Raw genomic sequence first — 18,119 nt, 5'->3', positions numbered from 1 at the left:
GTGCTGCGGGCGGGACGCGGTGGCAGTGCGGGGTCCCCCGGGGTGACAGCGTGACCGGGCCACGGCCTGACCTCCCCGCCGCTGCCTCCTCACCGGGAGCGAACACAGCCCCTCCGCTTCCCTGCGCGCCGCCCCTCCTGCCTCGGGGGTCGCCGGAGATTGCAAAATGGCTGACGGGCGGGACGACGCCGCGGACCAGCTGAAGCAGTGGAAGAACCACCGGGGCTCCCAGGTACCCGCCGGCCATCCCTGGTACCCCCGCGCCTCGCACCGCGAAGGGAGCGGGGAGCCTCGGCGCCGGAGAGCGCAGAGCCCCGCAGGGTTCCGCGGGATGCGGCGCTCCGAGAGCCCGGGCGTCCCCGGATCAGCGGCGGAGGGCGAGGCGCCCTCGCTCCGTCCCGGCCTCGCCCCCACGGCTTGGAGCTGTGCCCGGGAGCACCGAGGCACGGAGGGATGGAGGCTGCCAGCTGGCCCGGAGCGACAAGGGCGGTCAGCGCTGCCTGGCCCTGGCTGCTCCTGCTCCTTCTAGGCAGCAGTGGGGCTGCGCTGCGCCCAAGCCGCGGGTCCGCGGGCAGGGATGGACGGAGGGGATTTGTTTCCGTCTTAAATCAGAAGCGTGCGGTTCGGTTTGCTGCCACGGCGGTAGAGCCCTGTGAAAATGTAGTGAGGGAGTAAAAAAAAAGGATAAAGTACGTTCAGCACGGTGTGCAGGGCGAGGAGTTGGACTCGATAATCCTTGTGGCTCCCTTCCAACTCAGCATATTCTGCATGGACTTGCTGACCAAAATGAAGTGAATTTTTTAGGAAGAAATTCTTCCCTGTGAGAGTGGTGAGACCCTGGCAGAGTTTTCCCAGAGAAGCCGTGGCTGCCCCATCCCTGGAAGTGTCCAAGGCCAGGCTGGATGGGGCTTGGAGCAACCTGGGATAGTAGAAGGTGTCCCTGCCCATGGCAAGGGGGATGGAATTCAATGACCTTGAAGGTCCCTTCCAACCCAAACCATTCCTCGAGTCCATGAAGTGGATTGGGACAAGTGGTTGACTGAAATCCTAAGGGCATGTAATCAACAGCATGGCACTCCGTCATCTGACGATGTAGAACAGACCCCAAAATACTCGAGTTAATGTATAAATGTTGCAAGAGTCGACTTCCCTTCTTCTTCATCAAATCACTGTGACAGGTTCCACATGTAGTTTCTGACAGAAACGTGTATTTGCCACTAAATACGCTTTCTGCTGGTTTTAAGTGGCAATCTTACAAGAGGCAAGTGGATGCCTCAGTTCCCCCTGTCTGTAGCTGTTAAGTCATCTTAATTTTATTTTTTTTCTTTATGTTCTCAAAGGTACAGTGTGAAAACTACCTGATGACTTGTGACTCCATCATATCCTAGTGTGTGTCATAATAGTTCCTTTTTTATCCACGAGTAATTCTTTTTGTAGGGATGTCAGCTTTTCTGTAGGAAAGCAGTATTTGAAAAGAGGCCAAGGTTAATTTGGAGACTGGGAGGCAACCCAAAGTCTGTGTTGCATAAGGAGTCATGAGACTTTAAGGTAGAAAGTAGGGAGGACTTATTAGAATTTTAAAGTGAGCTGTATAAGGTACAAAGTATCAGTAATGCCTGGAAGTGTGTACTTTGATGTGTGCTGTTTACCGCAGTGACTAAAATTCTCCTGGCTTTGCTTCCCTTCGTTCTGTCATGCCAGGTTGGTGCTGTAATGAAATACAGATTCAAAAGTTCTTATCTGTCAAGGTTTGGACTGTGTGCAGCTCCCAACTATATGAAAACACAGTCATCAAACTCAGGTCCAAAAGTAGTATGAGAATTCTTCTTTAAACTATGCTGTCGGGTTTTTTTTTACTTCTCTGGAACTCCCTTTGTGTGCCCCACATAACATTATCCTGAAACTGAAGTATCTCCTACCATTAAATAAATGAATATTCTTTACTTCTGATGTGAACACTAGAAAGTCTGCGTACACAAGAGAGACTGAACAGCCACAAAGCTGTTAATTTTTTTTATGGTCTTAATGTCAGCAAGTTGTGGTTTTAGCAACTGCTTCTGATGGCCTTAAATGTTGGCGTTATAGAATAGTCTTTCCTGTAATAAGTAAGCAGTGGAAAATATACTGAGAACAGTTTCAACTCTTGCATATTTCCTATGACAGACTATAGATAACCTTTTGATTTCAGCAGACATTTGACTTAAAATACCAATTTAGCTTTATTTACAGTAACTTTCCTGTAAGTTTCTGAACATGGTGTTCGTGTTTGTAACCAGTTACACATTGTCTTTTAAAATGTTTGTACAGATTGCAGTGTAGGTGAGGATTCCAGGCATCCCAAAGGACTTGGGTTTATGCTTAAAGCTTTATGCTGATGAAGTGGTGAAGGAAGAATAAAGAACTTGGATATTTTGGGAATTCAAGCCAGCTGGAGTAGTGTGTGTTGCACATTAGTAGGAACACAGTGGAAATGCACTTATCCTGTCAAATGTCTTTTGTGTGGTTATTCATGGACCTGAGTGAAACAAAGGTGTCAGGAACTCCCTGTGTTCTCTGCCTCATCCAGAGCTCTGGGCGTGGATGTGAATAATTGTTCTTTCCCTGCTTTGTGGGTTGCCTCTTGGGGGGGGAAAATGTCTTCTATCAGGTGGGAATTTTATCTGTTTGCAGTAATTAACCCCTTAAAGCAGAACTTAGGGTAAGAATTGCAACCCCATGAAGTCGCTGTTAGAGTAGTAAAGGCTTTTCTCATTAAGAATTGCTTCTTCCTTCTCTCCACCATCCCTTTTCATTTCTAGAACTTTAAAAGGTGGAGAACTAATCAGGAGGGGCTGAGGGAGTTTGTGCTAGCGTGGCTCAGGTGTGTGGAGGCTTCAGGTAGGATGGTATGGATAGAGAGCCCATATGGAATTATGTCAGTTTAGTGTGACATGTGGTGGATTTATTGTTAGCTGCTCGTAATCTGTGACTCTGCTATTTGAGCTCGCCCTGGTGCAAATTTTTTGTTTACTTCATTTTTTTCCCCTTTGTCCTCACTTGTTTTCTGTTCTTCTAAGTCCTTCACAAACAACTGGCCCCTAAGTGTACTCCAGAAAAAACTGATGTACCTTTCTCAGTACATTTTCTCCAGCACCCAGTAAAATAGGAATATTGCCTTAGAGGAGCACAGAACCCCACGTGTGATGCAGATAAAGTCTTTTCTACTGGAATCTTTTTAAGAGAAAGTAGGAGTACACTCAATTGTAGTGCAGGTGTTTCTTGAAGTTGCAGGACATTTCCTGGTAGTAGAGCTTCTTAGGGTTTGTGTGCATCTTAGTCCTTCTGTGGTCCAGGAGTATAAAATGATGATTCCTCAGGTGTTCCTATTTCTCTTATTTTCCACAGCTCTTCCAGATCAACAGTAATCATGGAAACCCCCTTTTAGTCTGGTTGGAGCTCTTTCCTTATGCCTCTGCCCCTGTGCTGACATTACCTTCTTCTTCCTCTCCTTTCTCCTTTATTTTCCAGCAGCTGCTCCTTTTTTGGTTTTTTTTCTATCCCATATTTTTCTTGAAGCAAGATCAGTAGTCTGAAGAAGAAATATTTTTGAACCATGGAAAACATCCCTGGATTTTCATGAGTGGAACTCCCCTTGTTAAATTGCCCTAAACCTAGCTCTGTGATTTAGGTAAACGTCTGTATTTGCTGTAACTTCCTTCAGAATCTGAAGCCATTTTGCCACTTCTTGCTGATCTGTTCCATGATGTGTAATGGGTGAACAGTCATGCACATTGTGTGCCTCAGATCCAGAGGGTTTTTAAGATCTGGTGTTGCTAGTGACTTTCTCTTGATTTCAGAAACCAGATGTCCTGACCACCGGTGCTGGGAACCCCATTGGGGATAAGCTGAATATCCTGACAGTGGGGCCACGTGGACCTCTTCTTGTCCAAGATGTTGTTTTCACTGATGAGATGGCTCACTTTGACAGAGAGAGGATTCCTGAGAGAGTTGTGCATGCAAAAGGGGCAGGTATGTTTAAAATCACGTATTTTCTCTCTGTGGAATTAGACTTCAAGAGCTTTTGAGTTAACATGTAGATTGTGGCACATAAATTACATTGTTATCTATAATTTAGTGTTACCAGCTATAATAAATCTATATAAACAACAGTGGTAAGGCCTGGTTTAAAAGAACTCAGTGCCAAAACTTAAAGCACTGAAAAATTGTTTACAAAAATGAGAGAAAATGTGGTTATAGCCCTTCAATTTTTACTGTATTTGCTGTAGTCTCTGCTTCCTCTGTCTGTTCCTCCCCATCTTTATTTAACGTTGTTTGCATGTTATTTAATAGAGAACTTGGCTTCGTCTTCTAATGTATGTCTGCAAAGCAAGCTGATGATCTAATATTTAAATTAAAAAAACCTAAACCTTTAAAAAACTATTATTGGTCTTACTAAGGTAGAATTAGTACCTTGATTTTTGTTATGCATTGCCCTAGAAGGAGCAAGCGTGGGGCTGTATTTAAAATGTGAATGTACATGGGAAAAGTTCCTCTGTGGGGGTGGGAAGGGTTCTGTTGCTTCACCCAGCTTACAGGTGCACCAAAAATTCTGCAACACATAGCAGCATTAAAGAAATACCTGCCTTGCTCCCAGATAAATGCACAGATCTTGGCAGAAGAGCATCTTCTGTGCTGCTGCTGGGAGCTGCTGACAGTCAGTTAAGGAGGAGAGAGTGAGCAAAGAGTTTGTGTTAAGTCAGTTTCTTTTTGGGAAAGTAAGTGGAGTGTTTAGAGCGTTGTTTAAACAGATGTATTTCCATGTGTCCCTGTGACTTGAAGCTGTATGTTAACAGACAGGCTCTGAGTGGAAGGAAGGTGCCTAGATCTCATATTTTGAACTTGTTCTTCAGGAGCCTTTGGCTATTTTGAAGTCACTCATGATATCACCCAGTATTGTAAGGCAAAAGTGTTTGAGCACATTGGGAAGAGGACTCCACTTGCCATCCGCTTCTCCACTGTTGGTAAGGCTCTGAATTCACTTTGTGTCTCTTACATGTGTGCCCTGACAGCAGTGTTTGCACTGTGGGGCACTTGAGGGTGTTTGAAATGCTTTCTTCCACTCAGTTCCTCTTCTCTGAAATTCACTTACATGGAAGACCGTAGGCAGCTTTTGCCCTGTTCTGTGAGAACTCTCTGGAGACACTGTTCTGTCTAAAATGTGAGAGGGAGGGCAGCCTGAGCTGGTTTTTTCTGACAGAAAGCTTGCTTTGTTTCTGGTTGGGTCACAATCAACACTTGCAAGTGAAATACCTATAATCTCTTATGCTGCAGGAATGTTTTGGGGATGAATGATGTAACCTAAATACTGGGCAAAGGAAAATAAACAATCTTCAATAAGTAAACTCTGGTTTCTTAAAGACTGGAATGCACAAACCAGCAAAATCTTAAATGCTGTTAGTTGAAGCTAATTGTGACCAATAGCTTGTCTGATAGAAAAATTACAATTCATGATGTATATGTATTTAAAAGAAAAGAAATCCTAATGTAGATTCATTTCTGGAAGTATTGGAGAGAAAAAAGTAGTCCAGCAAGGCTTCAGGGAGCTGCTGGTTTTGGCCTATTGGCTATTTCCAGTGTTAAATCCCTTAGGATTTAGGGGGTCCTGAGTGTTGTACGGGGTAAGGCCATGGAGTTGAGTTTGAAATATGGACTGCTGCTGGAGCAGGTTGTTGCATCCTTCCCTTCCCTTTCCCTGCCCTGTTTGGACATGTCTCCTCCCTGCTGTTCTGGAATACACAAGGTTTTTTAACGAGAGAATGAGCGTCCTACTGATTTCATCACAATTCAGCATTAGCTGTTCTGAGCACTTCTGGAACACTTCTGCTCAGGTGTTGTGCTAGGTGCTTGTGCTCTGGTTTAAATTCCCATTGAAAATCCCATCCTGGGTGAAGCAGGAGGAATTAAAAGGATTACAACTCTCCCATAGTTTTTTTATTAGGCACACTGGTTAGGTTGCTGCCTTCCAAATGAGAGCTTTCCCACTGGGATTTGGTGCACAGAAACAAATGTGGGTTTAGATGATTCAGCCTTATGATCTGATGATGTCTCTCTCAGTGATAATGCAAATTCCACTCTTAATTGGTTCAAGTGGATATACTTGTTTTTTCCTTCTTTTAACTGTGGCCTGAATGCTTGGCTGGGTTCACACTTTAAAAACTCACAGTGCCTGAAATACTGCTGAAAATATTCCTGAATTTCCTTGGTGTAGAAGAGACTGCAGTGAACCCTGCCCTTTTAGGTTTTTATGGCCTATTTTCAGGTTATATTTATATATGTTTCCTATCCTAATATTTCTCTATGTTTATGTATTTCTCCAAGCTGGAGAATCTGGCTCAGCTGACACAGTTCGTGACCCCCGAGGCTTTGCCATGAAATTCTACACAGAAGATGGGAATTGGGATCTTGTGGGAAACAACACTCCCATCTTCTTTATTCGGGATGCAATGTTGGTGAGTAAGCACCAGAGGTGAGGGTGCTTTGTCAAAGAGTCCAAAAATTCCTTCACATCTTGTTCTAGCTTCTCTCAAAAGCAAAAGCTGCTGTTCTGACACACTCAAATTTTGTTCTTTGTCAGATGTAACGTTTGTTCTTAAACAAAAGTAAATTAAAGAACTAAAGCTTGATAACTTACGTGGTTTCATATTTTTCACTTGAACTTTTCACTTCAAAGGCTTCTTGCCAATTCTTCTTATTAAATCTGGGGTTTTTTTGGTTTTTGGCATAAGTTTAACAGCACTTGGTAGAGGGGCTTTCCTTGAGTGCAGGAGTTCTGCACAGATATTTTATAGTATCTCTGTATTCATTTATGAGTCACATAAATACAGATAAACAAATCTGAACAGTTTTATCTCTCACCTTATCAACCACAAAATGAAAGCATTCTTTACCTCTGTTTATTCTAATTGTGAATGTTTGACACTACCCTAATTTCACTGGTCTGTGAATTAATTTGTTTGTGGAAAGGGTATAGCAGTAGAAGATGTGGGGTTTTTTTCCAGTGATCCTACAGCTTTAATTTCTTTTTTTTCCCCCTCTTTCCTTCTCCACTTCTGGACAAATTAGTTTCCATCCTTCATCCATAGCCAAAAGAGGAACCCTCAGACTCATCTGAAGGATCCAGACATGGTGTGGGACTTCTGGAGTCTTCGCCCTGAGTCTTTGCATCAAGTAGGCTTCTCCTGTGACTTTATTTTGTATGATTAAGAAAATCATGTTATGACAGCAGGTTTTTAACTCCCTCTTTTCCATGTTTGATCTAGAAGCCTACATAGTCTTATTTTTATTTAAATATAATTTTAAATGATCCATGCTTACCTATGGTTACAGGAGAAATCAGTTTTATTTCATTAACACTTAAAGTAGAAATTCCTCAAGGAATTCCTGGCAACATTAACCTAGCTCCCAGTGATGCAGATTAATGAAATAAACAAACTTAGTGTGGAATGAGGACTTTCTCCTTGATCTGCTGAGCCCATTAATAGTGTTTGATCCTTCTCTTCAGGTGTCTTTCCTGTTCAGTGATCGTGGCATTCCCGATGGCTATCGCCACATGAATGGATATGGATCACACACTTTCAAACTGGTTAATGCTGATGGACAAGCAGTTTACTGCAAATTCCATGCCAAGGTATTGGTCTTTTTGTTATTATTATTACTGGAGCTATACATCATATTGGATGAAAACCAATGTGTGACTTTTCAGGTTTAATTCAGGCTCAAAGATGTGTGGAGTCCTTGTTTAGTATCAGTTTCATACCTTTAACCAATAGGAGAGAGGTATCATTCTTCTTGCTAACACCTGTAATCATTTACAGACTGTAAAAAACTCCTCTTGGGGCATCTGTCTCTTGTTAATGGAGCACTGTCAGTGAACTGATTTTTATCTGGAAGGCAGCTGTTGAATGTACTGTAAATCTAACGCTATTGGAAGTTAGAACTTCCACAATCTCATTCTTAGATTATAAATCTTGTTAAAATTCATTATGATTAATGATTTCTGTAGTACTTCCTTCATGCTGTAACTGGTGCTTTTGTTGCTTTTAGACTGACCAGGGCATCAAAAACCTTTCTGTGGAAGAAGCAGGAAGACTGGCTTCTACTGATCCTGATTATGCCATACGGGACCTTTACAATGCCATTGCCAAGGGGAACTATCCTTCATGGTCCTTCTACATTCAGGTTATGACCTTTGAAGAAGCAGAGAAATTCCCATTTAATCCTTTTGATGTGACTAAGGTATGTCTGATACTGCTGGGAATATTCAGTTTCAGGTCGTGTTTAAGTGTATTCTTTATCGTAGAGCCACGATGAGCCAGGAATTCTGGAAATGAAACTGTAGTCGTGTTATATCTGATGTTACTCTTCCTCAGGGAAATCTGGATAGAGCTTGATTCCAGGCCTGTAGATCCTGTGGCACTTGAGAAGTGTGATCTCAGATCAGAGTCACACCCTGAGCCTTGCTGGTCTCATTTTGTCCCACTCCCAATAGCTGTTCCTAGGAATGCCTCATTGAAAGATGCCGACATAAACTTGTAGTGCTCTTTTTTACCTCTGAAGCCACACTCCTCAGGTGGCTAAAGACCTTTGAGCTTAAAAGTGCAACTCGGATGGCAAAGAGAAGGCCAGTCAAGCATTTTGGAGTAGCTGAAAACATTTGTGCCACCAGTTCCACCCACGCCCTGCTTCCCTAGGCAGCTTTTCAAGGGCCTGCGGGTATTTCATTCAAGTACTCAAGTGCTGAGATTATGCTGGCATGATGAAATAAGTTACTTAAATACCCTGTATTAATTGCAAAAGGCTTCTTAAAATAAGCCATTTCTCAATGTTTGTTAGGGGGAAAAAGAAACTCAGTAATGTATTTTCTCAATTGAGACTTAAATTGTGAATTGTGCCTGGCAGTTAAGCTGTATAATACTGTCATAATGTTGATTTTGCTGGATGTGTGTCGTGCCTTACAGGTTTGGCCTCATGGTGACTACCCTCTCATCCCTGTGGGAAAGCTGGTCTTGAACAGGAATCCTGTCAACTACTTTGCAGAGGTGGAACAGATGGCTTATGACCCTAGCAACATGCCCCCTGGAATTGAGCCCAGCCCTGACAAAATGCTGCAGGTAACCCCGAGGTTTGGCCTGAGGAGCACTGGTTACTTTGCTGCTTAGGAAAGCTTTGAATTGACACACCCCAGTTTTTTACAAGTGGTGGCTAATGTTTGTGATCAATGTTTTAGGGACGCCTCTTCTCCTATCCTGACACCCACAGACACCGCCTGGGCCCCAACTACCTCCAGATCCCTGTGAATTGTCCCTTCAGAGCCAGGGTGGCCAACTACCAGAGGGACGGGCCAATGACTGTTTCTGACAACCAAGGTAGTCAGGAAAACAGCTTTCATTATAATTATTCATATGCATCTTATGTCTTTGGTGACTTTTTCTCTCAACTCCTAACTCCCTTAGCTTCAGAATTTCCAGACATGAGCCTTTAACAGAAAGGGGTTTTGCAGGAGAATGCCTGCAGTGAAATGAATTGAGTAATGTCCCTACTTTATGTTCCTTTAAAAACTTCTAGAAACATGCTTGTTAAAGGGCACTTAATTGAAAAAGTTCCAAATTATTATTGATTTGAAATGAAATGTGTCAGAGAAGTATTTTTACATGAATTAATTACTACCTCTTTGTTTCTACATGCAGGAAAAATCTAATCTAAAAATTACAGAGATGGCCTAATTATCTTTGAGAAATCGACATTTGCGTTTTTGAAATGTAAAGACTGACTTCCATATGCTCAGTTCACATCGCTAAACTGCTTTGCTTTCAGATTTCTGAGACTGTGAAAGACAAAAGTGAAAATGCCAAGAGTAGAGCTGTAACTTCCCCTCTGTTGAGCAGCTTCTGTTCTGTCAGGGTTTGCCCAATAGTGGCTCTTTTCCACCTGAGAGTAAACAAGGATGTACTTAAGCTGTGGCTCATGCCAAAATATGTGTTCCTCTGGGCTATGAATTCAGACATTTGCTGAGGGAGGAGAGGGAAATATTTGAAAAACAGGAACCTGAGAGAAGCTGCTCTTGTCCCAGAACAGATAATAAGTTTATTTTTATGCAGTTCCCTAAGTTCATTATGTGTTTAAAATACACCCCCTACACAGGGAAGCATTGTAGTACCTCAGATATGCAAATGACAGTGTATTTTTATACTGCCTTAGACTTCAACCACGACTTTGTCTATTATAGTTGAGCAATATTGTTGTGAAAGTGGCCAGATTTTCTTATTTCTGAATCAAATCAATATTCTCTGAGAAAGGCTATGGAAATTCGCTTTGTAGCAAGTGCTGTTAAGTACTGGCTTGAAGGTGTTGACAGAAAAATGCTGTCAACTGTTTTCTTAAAAACTAATCCTAACTGAGTAATTGATTTAAATTCCTCCAAGCAAAGAACATCCTCTGTCTCCTGACTTTTTTGAGAGTGCTGCCATCTGACTGATTTGATTTTGGGATTTTTTATTTTTTTTCCCCAGGTGGTGCCCCAAATTATTACCCAAACAGCTTCACTGGTCCCGAGGATCAGCCCCGGCTCAAGGAGAGCCGCATATCTGTCTCGGGAGATGTGCAGCGCTTCAACAGTGCCAATGAGGACAATGTGACCCAGGTGGGGGTGTGGAAAGGCTTTGTGCTGCTTGGCACACGTGAGGAGTGTGTAGGGTGTCTATTAGTGTGAGTTCTCACAGAATCTGAAATCCAGACTTTGGGTATTGTTTTGTAGAGGCTTTGACTTGTCTTCTTGCCATTAGTGTCTGGAGAAGGAGTTGTTGGCAGGCTTGCCAAAAAAACCCTCACAGATTGGCTGCCTTTTAAACATTTTGAGTATTTTAAGTGTTGCTTGACTAGGAAGTGAAAGCTATTCTTAGTGACTTTTGGGGATTTCAGAATAAACTCTTTTTTTCCAATGGCCAGGTGCGAGAATTCTACCTCAAAGTGCTGAACGAGGAAGAGCGCCAGAGGCTGTGCAGAAACATCGCAGATCATCTGAAGGATGCCCAACTCTTCATTCAGAAACGAGCTGTAAGTGCCCTCTTTGGGGTTTATTCCAGGTTTTCTACCAGTCTAATAACTCTGTCCTAATGGCTTCTGCAAAGGAAGATCAGGAATTCTCTGAAAAGGCTGGATTTTTTTCTCATGCAGGAATTCACATACTTAAGTACATGCCTATTTACACAATATAACATCAGTAGGTAACATGTTAAAGTAACTTTTACTTCCTAGGGGGGAGGAATGGGATAGATGTTGAACGTGTGTTTAGCTTGGTGTTTCAAAAATCAGATGACTGCCAGAGTAAGGTGACAAGGAGAAGGCAGTGAGGGATTGGATCCTTCTTCCCAGGGCAACTTTGTTTTAATTGGGAATGAGCTCTGTGTGAGGTAACAGAAATAGTGTTTGAAGATGTTCATAGCTTGTTTATGACTGATCAGAATTAAACTTTTCTTCCTTATGATACCTGCTGCTTGTAGCCCAGGAACTATAAAGGATAGGTAAAGGATCCTTTTGAAATAGAGGAGAAAATTCTTGTTGCATTTTCTGTTTTGTCTCCCTGTTCAGGTGAAAAACTTCACTGATGTTCATCCTAAATATGGAGCCTGTATCCAGGCTTTGCTGGACAAATACAATGCTGAGAGTGGGAAAAAGGTATGGTAATGATTTTTGTGGCTGCATTTTGACTGGCTGTGAATTATTTTGGCTTCTCTTGTAAATCCAGTGAAGTGAGAAATTGGTCTTGATTGCTGTTTGATTTAAAGGCCAGAAGTCAGTGCTTGTAAAATTGCAAAATAAGGAAGCATCACTCTAATAATGAAATGTTGGTTAGCTGCTGAGGTACAAAGACTTTATTTCAGCTGGGGTTTGTAGGGTTTCTGGAAGATAACTGTGATATAAAATGTGGTCAGGTTGATTACCCACTCGTTGTGATGGTAATAAAACATTGCCACAAGCCTTTCCTGGACTCAGTGCTTGCTCCAAAGAACAACTGTTGATTCAAGTTCTCCTTTTTTCCTGAAGTTCTTTACTTTAAATGGAGCTTGTTCTGAGTATCTCTGTTGCTTTCTTTTCAGGATGTAATTAGGACGTACACACAGTCCACAACCCATATGTCTGTCAAGGAAAGGTCCAACCTGTAAATCTGCCAAGATCTGCTCTGAATTTTGCATCTTTCCACCTGCACAAGAACCTGTCCAACACTTTAATGAATGTAGCAGACTTGGGCCCAAGCACAGGGGTGTTTTACAGGAGTGATTTAGTGAGCTCTCAAGTGCTGTCTGTACTGGAAACCAGGTAACACAAGCTCCAATCCTAGTGCCTTTCCACACTAGTGCTTTACTGCTTGATAACAACTTATGGGATTTTTAAACAACTCATGATAAGAAATTGCCTTCATTTCTAGGAGCAAACAGAAATTGAATTAAAACACTGCTTCATTTTTTTGTTGTTGTAAAACTTTCCTGGCTAAATCACACAGTAGAATTTTTATCAGGACATTGTGATTGCCCTCATGGAGCAACTTGTTAAAAAGCTGATGCTGTTCAGTATTTCTAATAAAATAATTATCTGTATGTATTTGTAAACACATCCCTTGAATTTCATTTTTGGCCGTCCAGAAATAAAATGATTATGTAGTAGTTTGAGACATAACAACATTTTACTCATTCCTTATGACAGAGATAAAGCTAGCTACAAAGTTTAGTCTAAATTTAGTTCAATTTTATTCTCAATATATATTTTAAGATAATCTTTGCTTACTAATGCTGTGTTGGGATGTAACTGACATAAGGGAGGTAGCAAAGGGTATTTTCTTACTTCATGCACTGTACAACTAAATTGGTTACACCTTACAGCCCTTTCAGGGGGTAGGAGAGTAAATTGTTCTTTCTAATCTGTAACAATTTAAATGGAAAAATATTAACATGCCCAGTGTCTGAGAAATGAACCTTCAGATGCGTGAATATTGAAATTCAAGCTCAAGAACTTCCAAAACTATTCCCAGTGGTTGCTGAAATTGTTATTTTACTGCAATAGTCTGCTGTTGCTATTTCTTGATCAAGCCAGGGCTAATTTTCACAGTTGTCCTTTAATTAAAGCAGCATGTTTGTATGAATGCAGGTATCTAGAAAACAAGTCTAAAACCTGGTTTGAGGCATGTTGTAATGTTACCCAGCATCTGCAGTTTTGTTAATCCATGCAAAAAATTTTGCAACCCTTCTATGGGATAATTATTGTCCAAGCTAAATGCAAAGCATTTCAGAGCCCAGCTACTGCTCTGAACTCAGGCAAATGTAAAAAATTCCAATCGTAGCAGTTTGGGGATGATTTGTCAATAATCACCAGGTTTCTGGGGCTGTCTTGAGTTGTATTTTGACTGGGATTACTTCCTGATTGAACTGTGAATTCCCAGGAATGATGGCAGGTAAAGAAAAGTAGATACTAAATGCTGTTCCATTAAATTTTGGAGAATGCTACTTGCTCTGCAATTAATTTGTCTCTCAACCTATTGTGAAAAATGAGCTGGGGTAGAGGTGCAGTAAAATAATATGAACTGATAACCTACTGTATTCTGGGATTCCATTGGCTTTTTACCTGATCAGGCATGTAGGGTTACATCATTGGGTGGCAATATTTTGTGCTGGAACAGAAGATCCTAAGGAGTTTTGGAAAAGAGTAAACAAGGCCTGATCTTCTAATTTTGATTGTGTCTGCTCAGTGATTTATATTGTTGTCTTCTTTTATTTCTGAAATAAATTGAATTGAAAATCTCTTGGCAACATGTTTTCTCTGCAAATGTCTTCAAATAGTTTGTGTTAATCTAGGAAGTTTGTACATCCCTTCATCTGTTTTTCTGGAGATGGTGCAGAAGCTGTAGGTTGGATGTACTTTTTGCAGTTTGCTTTTTGTTTTGTGAAACTCACATTTCAACCCCACAGTTGTGCTTCAATGACTTAAGTGACCTGTATTCTCTGCTAAACTGGCCATGACAAGTGTTGTATAGAAAACTTGGCTTTTCCCAAAGCTGTGGAGAGCATTAGGCAACACTGGAACAACGATAATGCTATTTCTTCAAATAAATAAGACAATAAATCCATTTACAGCTCCTTATCATGAGAATAAAAAGACTGTTGACATGACACAACCTCAGTTTTGTTTTGTTTTTGTGTTCTGTTCAATTAAAATCAACCATTCCTTTGACAGGTTCTTGCAGTATGATTTCCAGTCATCTGTAAAGCAGAATTGCTCAACATTTTCTCATTACTTTTATTTTAGATGCACATCTCTAGCAGTGGAATCAGGAGGGAATTTGAAACTAATGTTTGGGAAATTACAGCTTCTCCAGGAGTACCTCTCCTTTTCATGGGCCTCCATTCCTAGGTTATTTTCCCTTTCCCAAAATATTTGAACTTGAATATGCAGAAACCATGAGCAGAGCCCAGAATCACATTAGTCAAAGTGAGCTGTGCCAGGAGCTGAGGAAGTTCATGGGATTGCTAAACATTATGTGGGGAGAAAAAGGGTGAGGGAGGTTTGGATCAGACTTTCAGTGCTTCAAAGATGTTGGAAAAAGCCCTGATTTCCTTTTCTGAGTGCAGCTCATTGATGGGAATTGCCTCCTAAGCAGTGTGTGGGTATCCATCATTTCAGCTTCTGGCACACCAATCACATTGTCTTGCCAAATATTCCATACCTGTTGCTCACCTTGCAGAAAAAGGCTGTTTGTTCCCTGTTTGGAGATCTGATCCATGAATTCTCACAGGCAGGTGAGTCACCGTTTCCTCACAAAGTGTTTTATGAGGGTGATGAGACCCTGGCTCAGGTTTCCAAGGGAGGTGGTGGGTGCCACATCCCTGGAATTGTTCAAATCCAGGTTGGACAGGGCTCTGAGCAACGTGGGATAGTGGAAAATGTCCCTGTTCACTGCAGGGGCTGAGCCCTCTATGCCTCTCTCTGCACTCTGAGTTCAGTTTGCTGTGGGGTTTGGGGCTCAGCCCAGCCCTGCAGAGCTGAATCGATCACTGATGTGCTCTGTGTTCTTATCTCTTGCTGATAGCAAATTACATGAAGGTCTGCAGTGCATGGTAAAGCCTGAGCTTTGCCCCCCAGGTAATGCTGCAGAGCTCAGTCTGAACTGATGTTTGGGATCAAAGTTGTGTGCCCATGACACGGGTCATGGCATGCACTGGTGGACTTGAGCATAACCTTGACTCTGACATTGAGGATCAAACCTCAGCAGTTGCCTAAGGCCATTTGGACAGAACTGGGAAAAGAAGTAAGGCTCTATTTTGATTATTGTAAATGAATTTAAGGCAGTTTTGCCAGGTTTGTGACATTCAGGATGATGCCAGCTGGGATGGATCAGTAGGATGAAGAAGATTCCCAAAAAAAGCCCTATGTTTGCAAAAGGTTGTGAAGTGGTGCCTTGTTCCACAGCCTGGGAAAGCAAATCAAGGCTGAACGAGGAGGCAGTGGTGTAAAAATAACAAGTGAGGTATTTGATGGTTGACTGTTAATGATGACACTTTTCCAGCCTGGATTGCTGAGCAGAGCCTGTGTGGTTTAATTGGCTGATGAAAGCTTAGCCTGTGTCACACTGGAATTCCACCTGAAGTCAAACTCCAACCCCAGAGCAGCTGGAAATCTCCCTGCACTGCAGGCCCTTCAGGAGCTGGGCTGAAATCTGTTCTCAGATCACACAATGAAGCTTTATAAACTGATAGTTGTACTTTTTTAATGAAAAAGATGTATTTTTACATCCTGCTACCCAAAGTAGGTGGATAGAGGTGGTCAGGGAAGACAATGTCTTCATAATTTCTTATAAACCTCAGAACTGCTCACCTTGATCTTAATCCATTTCATTCTAATCAGTTCAAGATTCTGAAAGGCTTTTTGCATAGTTGTAGTCAAAGCTGGATCCAGTGATTCTGTGATTCAAATACTGTGAATCTCCAATGGACTGAGTCAGAGGAAATCTTCATTTCCTGTTTCATAGCATGTGATAAACCACAGAAATCCTTTATATAGATCTGCTGTGTCTTAATTTCAGTGTTTATCCTTTGCTTGTTTCTCTCAAGTTCCCCATTTTTTAAACTTTGACCAGGATTGGGAACTTTGTTATTTTTTATTGGTTGGTTGGGTTGTTTTTTTTCCAGTGCAACAAATCCTTGTCCCTGTAATCATTCATTACACAGAAGTGGATTCACCTTCCTACAAACAAATAGCTGGGAACCCAAACTATTGTGTGATTCTCTGTCCATACTCTGGAATCTTTGACCTTGTGCTTGTTTGTTGTAAGGTTTATTGAGGAAGGAGGGGGAGGGCAGGTACTGGTTGCAGACAAAGTTGCAGTTGCAGCACTCCCGAAGCAGAATGAAAACACAGAATTCCTACGTAATCACTGCTCCGGTGTTTTCTACACGGTCTCAACAACACTCTCGACTTTGTGGAGGGAAGCTGGAAAACCAGCAAAGAAGAAATCTCATTCTCCCTGCTTCACTTGTTGTGTATGTGCAGAGTCCAAGGTGCTTTAGCCACTTAGGAAAAGTACTAAAGGATTTTACTGGAAAAATACTTCCCTTTGAATTTAAACTTTCAGTAGTATTTCCAGTGGGAACTGTCTTCCCTGAACCTCTGATTCCAAGACACTATTGTCAGAAAAGAAGGGAATTTTGCCCTTCAGAGCCACAGGAATCAAGGCTGTATTTTAGAGTAAGCCTGTTAATATTTTGTATTGTTTTCATCATTGTTCACATTTAAGGAAGATACTCTACTGCTGCTGCTAATTTTCCTTTCACTCTGTTTTCATAAACCATAACTTTTTCACAGGAGTGGTTTTCTGGGTTTTTGGAGGTTTTTTTTAAATTTATTTATGCTTACCTGTTGGGTTATATGACTAATTTGTATGTTTCCTTCTTTGAGCCTCTCAGTGATATCCTTCTTTGTAAAATCTCATCCAGCTATTCAATATTTTCCTGAGGGAATACTGGCAGCCTTTCATCTGAGGCTGAAACTGATAAGATTGGTCAAAGATACCCAGGGAAAACTTGGCAACTGCTCCTGTTTGCTCTGGCATTGATCCATATATTGCTTAGGCTTTATTCCATATTTATCCACAATCTCAGTCTTGCTCAATCCTGTTGCACACCTTCCCTTGTTGGAGCACTTTTAGGTCCACAAACAACAGAAACATTCACAGCTCTCTTTTTAAATTGCATTTTGACTTGCAGGGGTCCTGAACTAGGAGCCCAGTGATGTCTAAGGTCCAAAAATCAAATGATGATCTTCAAAACCAGGTCTTTCATCTACCCAATAAATCACTTTCAAAGACTGCTTAAAGGCTTTAAAAGGCTTTTTTAAAGTAGTGGAAATGTGCCTGTGAATAACTGATACTGTTGTGACTCCTGCTTTATTTCTTCATTCTCCCACAGAATTTTTGGGAATTGCTTCTTTCACTCCCACGGGTCAGGAATTGTACTTTGTGGTGTTAACCTCTAAACATAATTGCACTTTTTCCAAGGCAGGAAAAATGGTGTAATAGCAAATCTCTGCCTTGTTCTGGCTGACTGTGCGGGGTTAAAGGTTTTTAAATAATTCAGCCAGTCATTGCATAAGTAGTACAAAGTCCCTTTGTTACATCATCAGAGGCTTTTTTATATCTTTTTACCTTTTGAGATTTCTATTTATTAACCTTGAATTATTGTAAAAAGTGGTGGTAACTACTGCTATTCAGATGAATTTTGTTGTTCCCACAGTCCCCTTTCCAAAAGCTGGTCTTTTATTTCAGGGTCTGAGTATGTACTCACTGTAGTACTCACTTGAGAAAAACAACAGGCTTTCTTACTAATTAATGGAAAGATATTGTCTCCTCTCAAAGGTGATTCAAAGTACCTGAACCAGCCTCTTTCTCTGACTCACCTTCCCAGCACAGCCAAAATCTGATCTAATCCTGGCTTAGCTGCAAAAGCAACTTTCGGATTTGACCAAATGTCTGTAGGTGATTTATTTTACTTTTGGTTTACCTTTCTGTAGTATAATCTTAGTCCTGTGTAGGTGGGGAA

General features: G+C 41.5%; 1 protein-coding gene across 1 annotated transcript; it reads left to right on the top strand.

Moving 5' to 3' along the window:
* Window positions 1-19: 19 nt before the first annotated feature.
* On the top strand, window positions 20-13,829 carry CAT (catalase). The gene is made up of 13 exons (XM_069016372.1): window positions 20-232; window positions 3,837-4,008; window positions 4,890-5,000; window positions 6,358-6,488; window positions 7,102-7,206; window positions 7,541-7,666; window positions 8,083-8,274; window positions 8,997-9,149; window positions 9,266-9,404; window positions 10,548-10,678; window positions 10,984-11,091; window positions 11,626-11,712; window positions 12,135-13,829. The coding sequence occupies exons 1-13, from the start codon at window positions 167-169 to the stop codon at window positions 12,198-12,200; spliced, it is 1,587 nt and encodes a 528-aa protein (XP_068872473.1). The 5' UTR covers window positions 20-166; the 3' UTR covers window positions 12,201-13,829.
* Window positions 13,830-18,119: the final 4,290 nt, after the last annotated feature.

The sequence above is a fragment of the Aphelocoma coerulescens genome, chromosome 5 (assembly GCF_041296385.1).
Source record: "Aphelocoma coerulescens isolate FSJ_1873_10779 chromosome 5, UR_Acoe_1.0, whole genome shotgun sequence".
Classification (NCBI taxonomy): Eukaryota; Metazoa; Chordata; class Aves; order Passeriformes; family Corvidae; genus Aphelocoma; species Aphelocoma coerulescens.
This window is presented reverse-complemented; position numbering and strand designations above follow the sequence as displayed.

Bases quoted from the DNA above. Each gene is read 5' to 3' on its own strand.
- CAT (XM_069016372.1), top strand. From the start codon at position 167: ATGGCTGACGGGCGGGACGACGCCGCGGACCAGCTGAAGCAGTGGAAG. The intron at 9,150-9,265 runs GTAACCCCGAGG...TCAATGTTTTAG, and splicing joins GCCCTGACAAAATGCTGCAG to GGACGCCTCTTCTCCTATCC. The intron at 9,405-10,547 runs GTAGTCAGGAAA...TTTTTTCCCCAG, and splicing joins GACTGTTTCTGACAACCAAG to GTGGTGCCCCAAATTATTAC.